Below are 10,665 nucleotides of genomic sequence, written 5' to 3'. Positions count from 1 at the left end.
AGTCCAGGAAAATGTAACATGGACTACATGTTAGATTAAGGAATCACTGTTAATCTTATAGACAGGATAATGATATTGTAGGGTTTTTCTTAAATCCTTATCATTAAGAGGTAAAATGCCTTAAAATGTTTTAAAGACAGAGTTATGCTTTAAAATAATCCAATTGGCCGGGCACAGTGGCTCATGCCTGTAATCCCAGCACTTTTGGAGGCCGAGGCAGGCAGATCACGAAGTCAGGAGATCGAGACCATCCTGGCTAACATGGTGAAACCCCATCTCCTACCACGCCGTATTACCGCATTTAACAGGTATGATGAAGCAACTGAACAGGCTATTTTTCCATTTCCATTGCATTTCAACAGAGCCCATTAAAAAGCAGTATAAATGGCCCTTAAATACTAATATATTTTAAAATGCTCAAACTATATCAGGGTCACCATTTTGTGCTTTAGCAGGCAAAATCCCAAAAGCCCACACACACAGCTGGGAGACCAGCATCCCTATTGGTGGTGAGAGAAATCAAGATGTACAGGAGCGATCTGGTGACAACCAGCCCACACTAGGTGCATCCCCACCTGTGCATGTGCACAGGCACACACGCGTGCACACATGGAGGACACATGTTCCAGGTCAGGCCTTGCAGCACTATTTGTGTTTTTTGTTATTGTTGTTGTTGTTTTTTGAGACAGTTTCACTCTTGTTGCCCAGGCTAAGGTGCAGTGGCGCAATCTCGGCTCACTGCAACCTCTGCCTCCCAGGTTCAAGCGATTCTCCTGCCTCAGCCTCCCGAGTAGCTGGGATTACAGGCATGTGCCACCATGCCCCACTAACTTTTGTATTTTTTAGTAGAGACGGGGTTTCTCCAAGTTGGCCAGGCTGATCTCAAACTCCAAACCTCAGGTGATCCACCTACCCTGGCCTCCCAAAGTGCTGGGATTACAGGCATGAGCCACCACAACCGACCCTCAGCACTATTTGTAGAGCAACACTGTGGCAATAAGCCCAAGTGTCCACCAGTAAGAGACTCACTGAAGAAAGATACATAAAAGACATATCCACACACTGAAGACTAAGCTGCTTTATAAAAACAAAGAGCGACACTCTGATAAAGTACTCCAGTATATATGGTTAGTAAAAAAAAAACAAGCAACACAACTAATGCAACATGCTACCACTAGCATACTCATTCCAGAGAACAAGGAGGTTACAGAGGAGACTGAAAAGCCAGAGAGAGCAGGTAGGAAAATGGGTGGAAGGGGTGGGCAGGGGAAGCGACAGTGTGTCTCTGCCTAGGTTTGATTTTTGAACCATGTGACTGTATTCCTTTTTTTTTTTTAACGACTGTAAAACAAAATAAATACTCTTCATACTAGAAATAAAATGTTAGAAAAATCTGGATTCAAAACTAGGATTACTGTTATACACTGGCAAAGTTCACTAACATTCCCAAAGGCAGTTTTCTCATTGACATAATGAGATACAACAGCGTGCATGAGGTCCTCAGTGGGCCTGCACCCTACAGGTGCTCCACACATGCAAATCACTACTATTACCATTACTATTACATAACAGATATAATATATAATTATACTGTCACTACTATAACCAGCATTACATACTAAGACAGCCCACGTTCAGAGTATAAAGAAGGCTGTGGAACCCTCTGTAGAAGGTGGGAGGGCCTGGGGCTGTGGATAAAGGGGAGCTCTCTGGGGCTGTGCCACCTGAACCTGGAACCTGGGCCCCCAGGTTGGGTCCCCAGGCCTGTGCGCCTCAGCTTGCTCATCATTCACTCTCAGCACGGATAACTCCTTCAACTGCAAACACGTTTAAAAACCACAGGCCAGCTCCCCCTACCAATACCAGAAAAAGCAAGTCTCCACACGGGCCCAGGATGAGAACCTGCAAGTGGTACTAGCTACAAAACCCATGGAGAACACGGTTCTTGCACACACACCTTATGAGACGTCGGACAGCTACACGGCGGAGGCATCTACAGGGTGTAGCCAGATGGTCTAAATGGGCCATGACAACAACCGCCATTTGTTGCAGATCAATGGCAAGCTCGTTGTCTTGTGGAGGGTGAGGTACCTCAGGAAACTCTCACTGGGGCTCAGAGGGCCAGACAAAAGCTAGAAAGGAAAGGTAAACAAACATTCAGAAATGGTGGGAAAAATTAAAGTAATACAGTTAGCCTTTACCCACTCTTTATATTTTGGTATTGACTCATTTGACCCATCAAATGACAATGTCGATGATACAGTTATACTATACATCTATATATTTATGTAGCATACAAACTGTACAAATGTCTAAATGTGCTGTACACGTGTACACAACATTGACTGTGCATGTATACATTTATGACACCACAGGTAAGTTGAATCCACACAGATTACTAACATGACCAAACCACCCTACAGGCCTAGGACCCCTGGAGAAAGGCAGAACCACCTCTGTGGGAACCCAGAACAGCATCTCAAGCTGGCCTTGAAATCTAAAACCAAAACCTTTATTTTAATCTAAACATTGCCCACTCTGGAGAACACCTACTTTCATTTGCAAATTAAATCATAGTTCTAATTCTTCTAAAGGCAGAAGAGCCCTATTATCATTAATTTAAAGACTAACAAATAATAGAAAAATTAAACCAAAGCATGATATTGAAATGCCTAAGACTTTCCCAAAAAGATGCAAAATTCAACTTGTACTTGACCTGTAAAGACCAGCAGTCCTGCAGGTTTACGCCCAGGGCCCCACATGCCTGCTCCTCCCCCAGCTCCTGTCCACACCTGTTAAGGGGGGAGCTGGTACTAAACAGAGTGACAGCTCAGATGACATGCCCTGCACAGAGCCCAGTACATAGGAAGGGCCAACAAAGAAAGCCACTATTTTCGTTGTTCTTTTCTAGTATTGATTTAAAAGTGCGTGTTTCAAGCTTGGTTCTGTGCTGACAAGGAAGTCGGTACTCACTGATCCAAGTCTTCTCCACAAACAAGTGGCCTCCCACACCTGTCTCATCTGACTCGCTGCTGTTACCACCAAACACACACACGCCAGAGAAAAACACTGCCATGGACACACACACTGGTCTTGCGTAAAAAATAACTAGACTTGAGTACCACCTAAACACAAAGTTCCATCATGACACTCACGTGCATGTCGCCCTCGGAGGGGGGCGTATCCTTACTGCAAATGATGCTCTGGAACCTTTGCAGCAAGGGCAAAAGCAAGGTGCTGGTGCCCTGGGCAGAACGCTCATTGTCAGTTTCCTGTGCCCTGCTGTCCCACAGCTGAAGCAACAACAGGATGGCAGACAACATTTGGCTAAAGGAGAAAACACATTTATTCCTAGTAAAAACAGATTAACTTTTTTTTTCATGGTTGATCAAAAATAAAAGCAAACAGCTAGATAGAGGTGAAGCAATACTTGGGATATGAAAGGAAATGAAAGTTAAAGCCATGGTAATTAAATCACTGAATTGACACTAAGATTTTAGCACAAGTCATCGCCTTCTGCTGATAGGAAAGACCAGTTAAGAAGCTCAAAGAGCACATTCACATGGAAGTTCTAGGATCTTAAATTCATGGAATAAAAATAATTAAATGAGGAAAACTGAAAGAAAAAAAAAGAACAGTTTTCAGGCTAGAAAACTGAGCATAAAAAAGGAAGTGAAGAAAAGGTAAAGAGAGAGCGAGCTCTGGGACATGGTGCTCTGGTTACAGAGCACCACATCTGCTGCAGTCAAACACGATTCAGTGAAATGCACACAATGCAACAGGTATTTGGATACAGAGGCGCTTCCCCAAAGCGTTCCCAGTCTGCACAAGCCCTCACCTCAGCATTCCTCTCTGCACAGCCAGCTCCAGCAGGATGGCCAGGGCCAAGTGCTGGTCCTGCAGGGGCATGCTTCTAGCCTTTTGGTGCCTGGCGTTCTGTCAACATCCCTGAAATGAAAACAGTGGATGCAGGAACACAGCGACCTCCAGAAAGACAGTATGCTTACAATCACACTAACATGTTTACTACATGCTCCCTCCCAAGGAAGGATATATTCTTAATATTTAGAACCAAGTTTCTGAGACTTGCTACTCAAATTTTTCAGAGATTTTTAAAGTATACAATTAACTTACAGAAATGTATTTTATTTAAAGTATTCATTCAGATACTGTATTACAGTAGATGACATACTCCAAGTGTGTGAAGCATAAAATATCTCATTATCCAAAACATGAGTAGAAGAATATCTAGCTACCTTTTCCAGTTTCAATGACGTGTAAGCCTATACCAGTATCAACCTTCTCCTACAGAATTAGAGAACCAATTTCTAAAACCACCTGAGGATCTGGAGGCAAAATGTCTATACTAATTTCTATCTCTGATCAAAGATTACCTGGTTGCTTACTCCCATACCCAGCTCTCCAGAATTGACTTGGCCCTATATACAGGTGCAGGAGTTTCATCTTTTTTCTCTTTGTCATCCAGATCTTCTTTCTTTGTTCCACTTGGTTTGACGCTATCATCTGCAGAATTAAAATTTTTTTAATCTGTAACCGCTTTTCAGAATGCCATACCATTAGTCAGTCTCTGCAAATGTCCCTCCCCGAAAAGTTACAACACACATCATTAACTGAATGTTTGACAACTCAAAAATAAAATATATCAATCATACCTGTAACAGATCCAGTATAATTTTCATAAACAAACAATATATCGGCCGGGAGTGGTGGCTTATGCCTGTAATCCCAGCACTCTAAGAGGCCAAGGCCGGTGGATCACGAGGTCAGAAGATGGAGACCATCTTGGCTGACACAGTGAAACCCCGTCTCTACTGAAAATACAAAAAATTGGCCAGGTATGATGGTGGACACCTATAGTTCCAGGTACTTGGGACGCTGAGGCAGGACAATGGCGTGAACCCGGGAGGCAGAGCTTGCAGTAAGCCGAGATGGCACCACTGCACTCTAGCCTGGGCAACAGAGCAAGACTCCATCTGAAAAAAAAAAAAGAAAAGAAAAGAAAAGAAACCAATATATCAAATTATTTAAAGCATATCTTCCAATATGATATTTCATTAACTTCCTAGTAGATTTCACAACTGAGAAACGTAGTATTTGATATTTACCTACTTCAATTTCACACGAATTGCTTCCATCCATTGAGTCCCAATGCTTGCGTACCCATGGGAAAAGGGAGGGTGTAGAAAAGGAGTATGATTCAAAAATCTTTTAACTCTTTCCAAGGCCCTACTCCACTGCCAACTGGCAAGCACTGCTATGCAGGGGTGCTGTCACTGATAGCATAATTCAAGAGCACTGGGACACAAAGGAAAAGCTGGGAAAAATGACTTTAGGCCACTGACAATGTAACGTTTCAGTCAAAAACAACTGTCATAAAACTCCTGACATAGTAAGCGAAGAGAAGAGAGAACTAACCTTAACCTTGAAGTGTAAACACGTTCCATCACAGAAGGCTATGACTAAACGTCTAAACAACATAATTAGAAAAATGTATCTCAATCGGTGAAAGACATGATATCCCATCCAGATTATAAATAATGAGTATCTAAAAATCCCTAAGGAAACACTTCCTCTGTTTACAACACTTCTGACGCCAAATGTATGGACTTTTGCACCAAGCAATTCTCCAGTTCTTTGCGACACCCAGCTATGTGTCCCACAACGCAATTCAATTCTGAAACTAACTACCTAGAATTAGCACAGACCCCACGGGTTAATAACAGGAGAGAAAAGGTACAATGCTGAAAAAAAAATCTAAAGAACTAATAGCTGAAAACTTCCTAGGTTCAGCAAATGACATAAACCTAGGCAGATTGAAGAATCTGTGCAAAGCCCAAACAAGATAAATCCAAAGGAAGCCATGATGAGGCACATCATAATCAACTGCTAAACACTAAGGACAAAACCTTTTGAAAAGTGCCACAGAAAGTAGATACAGAAGAATGTCTTGTGTGGCCTGAAATTAAGACTAAATATTATGTGCTGCCTTGATGTCAGTAAAATCAAGAAGGCCTCAAATAGCCTAACCACAAGGTCTCCTCCAAGCTCTGCTCCCACGGATAAGATCCCAGAGCCAAACAACCCTCCTTATCGCGGAGACCCGACCCCAGCCTGCTCATCCCTGCCAGTCCAGAGTTATTCCAACAAGTCAATCACATCTTCCCATGGAAGCAAGGTCATTTCACCCTCTTCTTACTACAAAATGTGCCTCCCACAGCCCCTCGTGGTTCACTCTGTTCCCAAGTGCAGCCCCCGTGTGACATGCGGTGTCCCCCACCCCCAGGGCTGTGAGCATGCGTGACTAATAAACTGCTATTTCATCTGTCCAGTGTTGGTGTCTTATGTTCAGCCATCCCATATCCCTAAGGCAGGAATCTTCTAGGATTATAAACAGAACTTTAATCAACCTCTCCTTGGTTATTTTACTGGTTCCATGATACAGCTTTTTCTGTGCAAAAGATCTGAACAGAAACTTCACAAAGGATACAAGAGTGGCAAAGAAGAACATGATATTCAGCATTGTTAGCCATTATGGAAATGCAAATTTAAACCACAATGAGATCCCACTAGACGTGTTAGAATGGCTCAACTAAAAAACACTGATAACACCAAGTGCTAACAAAGACACAGAGCAACAGAAACGTGACAGATTGCCAGCAGGAATGCAAATTAAAACAGCCACTTCGGAAAACAGTTCAGCACATGACCCAATTTTCACACTACTAGGTCTTTATCCTAGGGAAATGGAAACTATATTCACACAAAATCTGTACAGAAATGCTCACAGCAAGATTACAATTGTGAAAGAAAAACAGAAAAAACCACAAGGTCCTACAATAGCAGAATGGATAAACACAATGTGGTACATCCAAATGATGAAACACCATTCATCAATAAAAAGAATTATTAATACACAGAACAACAATAAATCTCAAACATATAACTAGGAGTAAATGAAGATGGTTTCAAAACGTTACTTAAAATATGGTTCCACTTACATGACATTCTCAAAAAGAATACCCTATACTGATGGAGAACAGATCAGTGGTTGCCAGGGTATGAGGCCAGGGGATATGTGATAAAAAGCAGCACCTTAAGGGAGCTTTTGGGGTGATGAAACTTCTCCATCCTGATGATGGCGGGGGTTAAATGAATCTAAGGGGTCAAAATTTACTGAACTAGATACCACAATAAAATAAATTTCATATAAGTTTTTTAATAAAAAAAAGTTGGCTGGGTGCGGTGGCTCACACCTATAATCCCAGCACTTTGGGAGGCCGAGGCGAGCAGATCACAAGGTCAGGATTTCGAGACCAGCCTGGCCAACATGGTGAAACCCCGTCTCTACTAAAAATGCAAAAATTAGCCAGGTGTGGTGGCATGCACCTGTAATCCCAGCTACTTGGGAGCCTGAGGCAGGAGAATTGCTTAAACCTGGAAGGCGGAGGTTGCAGTGAGCCAAGATCGCCACTGCACTCCAGCCTGGACCGCCAAGTAAAACGTCATCTCAAAAACAAAAAACAAACAAACAAACAAACAAACAAAAACAAAGAAAATATCTAGGTCCAGGTAGGACAGCTGGAATACAGTCTGGTGGAATCATGTCAGAGCAGGGAGCTGGGTCTGGAAGGCTGGAGCGGGGCGTGGCCCCACTCTAGGAAGGAACTAGGAAATGCATCCTGGGTGAAGCAAGAGCAGAGTCCCGTTCTGCAACAGATGAGCCTTTATCCTGATCTGAGAAACTATATGCAAATTTTTTTTTTTTTTTTTTTTTTGAGACGGAGTCTCGCTCTGTCGCCCGGGCGGGAGTGCAGTGGCGCGATCTCGGCTCACTGCAAGCTCCGCCTCCCGGGTTCACGCCATTCTCCTGCCTCAGCCTCCCGAGTAGCTGGGACTACAGGCGCCCGCTACCATGCCCGGCTAATTTTTTGTGTTTTTAGTAGAGACGGGGTTTCACCGTGTTAGCCAGGATGGTCTCGATCTCCTGACCTCGTGATCCGCCCGCCTCGGCCTCCCAAAGTGCTGGGATTACAGGCGTGAGCCACCGCGCCCGGCCCTAACCACAATTTTTAAAAGAACAAAGGACAAAAATATTCATAAATGTGGGCCGGGTGCGGAGGCTCACGCCTATAACCCTAACATTTTGGGAGGCCATGGCAGGTGGATCACGAGGTCATGAGTTCAAGACCAGCCTGGCCAATATGGCGAAACTCCGTCTCTACTAAAAATACAAAAATTAGCTGGGCGTGGTGGAGGGTACATGTAATTCTAGCTACTCAGGAGGCTAAGGCAGAGAACTGCTTGAACCCGGGAGGCGGAGGTTGCAGTGAGCCAAGATCATGCCACTGCACTCCAGCCTGAGCAACAGAGCAAGGCTCCCTCTCGAGAGGAAAAAGAAGCAAACAACAAATTCATCAAATGTAATAAATAAAACATATACTTTGGATTTTTCCATGTTCTTAGCTTTTCTTAGAGCATCTTTTAGAATTATTGTTTCACAAAAAAACACTTTGGGAAATGTTTTAATTTATTAACAAATACTAGGGCTAGGAAGAGAGCTTAAAACTTTTTAAAATATACAGAATGAATTACAGATACGTGAAAGAAAAAAAAAAAAAAGGTTGCTGACTCCTGTCGTGGAAGGCCCTATCATATGGACATTCTTAGCCTCAGCATCCGGAGGTCCAGAAGGGACAATTTCGAGTCAGAGAGAATTCTATATATACCATTTATTTGGAACCTTCAGCCCTTAAGATTCCAACATCATGACCTCAGTTTCAACACAATTGTCCTTAGGCCTTGTATTGCATACAAATACAAAACAAACACCTCGACTGAACTAACTCTTGTCTCTCCAAAAACACAAACACAAGACCTCATCAAATGAGTGAGTTTCTATTGGCCATAATTACTGCAACTTACTTCTCCAATTTTCCCCTGCACAGTTAACTAAACAGCTCAAAAACTATCAGTAACAAATAACAGTCACCATCATATGGTTAGGAGTGTGGCAGATTTCTTAACCAGTAATAAAAAATAGGAAAAAAATTTTGCCTATTCATAGATCTCAAGTTTCGTGCACTTGCAAGAAACTAATTAAAAGGCAGCCGTGCACGATCTACAAAAACAGCCATAAAGACTGCTACATTTTAAGTTACAGGAAACAAACCTGCTCCTCTACTATAGCAAGAAACAACTGACTTCCCCTTACATACCCTAAAAAAGAAAAGACTTACACGAGAAATTTAAACATGGAAGCAGAAATGCACCAAGAAAGAGACATGTCAAACCCCACCTGTATATCTGTTTTCAACCATTTGGAGTCAAGGCGAGCCCGGGCAGCCAAACACAAATATTCAGAGGGCATCTTTTCTCCAGCTTCCTCCCAGTTCTCAGGCCTGCAAGTAAACATACATGTTGAAGACCTAACGCTTTTTAATATTTTACAAAGACACTCCCGAAAAGTTTAATGCAGAAAAAAAAGAACAGAAAGATGGGAGAGAAGAGGTCGGGGAGGGGAGTGAAGAGGAAAGAGAGATAGAGGGAAGAGATGGAGGGAGAGGGAGGTGGGGAAGGGAAAGCCTCCTTCCTAGATAGGCAGGGTATGCCGGGTTTCTGCACCACGCTGGCGAGACCTTGAGAATGGACTGTCACAGGAGGCCAAATCACAATGTCATACCCCTGCCCTCAAATCCAAAAGGTACACACACACATGACAGGGAGCCCATCATTTTTTGTTTTGTTTTGAGATGGAGTCTCCCTCTGTCGCCCAGGCTGGAGTGCAGTGGCGGGATCTCAGTTCACTGCAAGCTCCGCCTCCCGGGTTCATGCCATTCTCCTGCCTCAGCCTCCCGAGTAGCCTGGAGTACCGGCGCCCGCCACCAGCCCGACTAATTTTTTTTTTTTTTTTTTTTTTTTTTTTTTTTTGTATTTTCAGTAGAGACGGGGTTTCACCATGTTAGCCAGGATGATCTCGATCTCCTGACTTCGTGATCCGCCCGCCTCGGTCTCCCAAAGTTCTGGGATTACAGGCTTGAACCACCGCGCCCTGCCAGGAAGCCCATCGTTTGAACCACAAATGACAGCAGCGTGAATCTGCCGCTTTACCCAACAGCAGGGCGCCTGCGTGAAACAAATTACTCAAAAGGCTCACCTGCAGAAAAACCCACAGCCACCACCACTTAGAGATAGAGAGAGGCAGGAGGCTGCGCCGCGGGCGGTCCGTGCAGCAACCCCCCGCCCCCCCGCCCCCCCGCCCCTTGTGCCGCCCGCCAACCCCGCACCGCCTCCGACGCCGGCCGCCCCGGTGCCCCAGGCCAGGACCTGAGGCGCAGGGCCCGGCCTCCTCGCCCCGCAGGCGTGCGGACACAGCCTCCCAGCAGCCGCTGACTCAGGCGGCGCCCGCGATCCCGACGCCTCTCGCTACCCGAGGGGCGTGCCCGCGCGGGACTGCCGCCCCCTCCACCGACTCGCGCTTACCGCCAATCGCAAGGCGGCTCCGCGGGCGCAGCCAATGGGGAAGAGGAGCCCTTCTCTGCTCCTCCCGACTCTCCCGCTTCCTGCAATCCCGTAAATCTTCCTACTTGGAGCTCACCGACTGCAGCCAGGGCCAACCGCCAGCGCCGGAAGGCGGGATTTCCGCGG

General features: G+C 44.8%; 1 protein-coding gene across 1 annotated transcript; it reads right to left on the bottom strand.

Annotated features, from left to right (window-relative positions):
- Window positions 1-1,961: 1,961 nt before the first annotated feature.
- Window positions 1,962-10,472, bottom strand: LOC104004486 (E3 ubiquitin-protein ligase HERC2-like). Its single transcript, XM_063797808.1, has 7 exons — window positions 10,345-10,472; window positions 9,317-9,419; window positions 4,674-4,994; window positions 4,395-4,524; window positions 3,839-3,948; window positions 3,156-3,327; window positions 1,962-2,132 (listed from the first exon to the last, which is right to left on the bottom strand). Exons 5-7 carry the CDS (start codon window positions 3,907-3,909, stop codon window positions 2,016-2,018), a joined length of 360 nt encoding a protein of 119 aa, XP_063653878.1. The 5' UTR covers window positions 3,910-3,948; window positions 4,395-4,524; window positions 4,674-4,994; window positions 9,317-9,419; window positions 10,345-10,472; the 3' UTR covers window positions 1,962-2,015.
- Between the last annotated feature and the right edge of the window lie 193 nt (window positions 10,473-10,665).

The sequence above is a fragment of the Pan troglodytes genome, chromosome 18 (assembly GCF_028858775.2).
Source record: "Pan troglodytes isolate AG18354 chromosome 18, NHGRI_mPanTro3-v2.0_pri, whole genome shotgun sequence".
In the NCBI taxonomy this organism is placed as follows: domain Eukaryota; kingdom Metazoa; phylum Chordata; class Mammalia; order Primates; family Hominidae; genus Pan; species Pan troglodytes.
This window is presented reverse-complemented; position numbering and strand designations above follow the sequence as displayed.

Excerpts from the sequence above, each read along its gene's own strand:
- LOC104004486 (XM_063797808.1), bottom strand. The coding sequence starts at position 3,909 with ATGCCCCTGCAGGACCAGCACTTGGCCCTGGCCATCCTGCTGGAGCTG. Across the intron at positions 3,328-3,838 it reads GTGCAGAGAGGAATGCTGAG|CCAAATGTTGTCTGCCATCC; the intron begins GTGAGGGCTTGT and ends TTTCTCCTTTAG. Across the intron at positions 2,133-3,155 it reads CCTCCGAGGGCGACATGCAC|CTTTTGTCTGGCCCTCTGAG; the intron begins GTGAGTGTCATG and ends TTTCCTTTCTAG.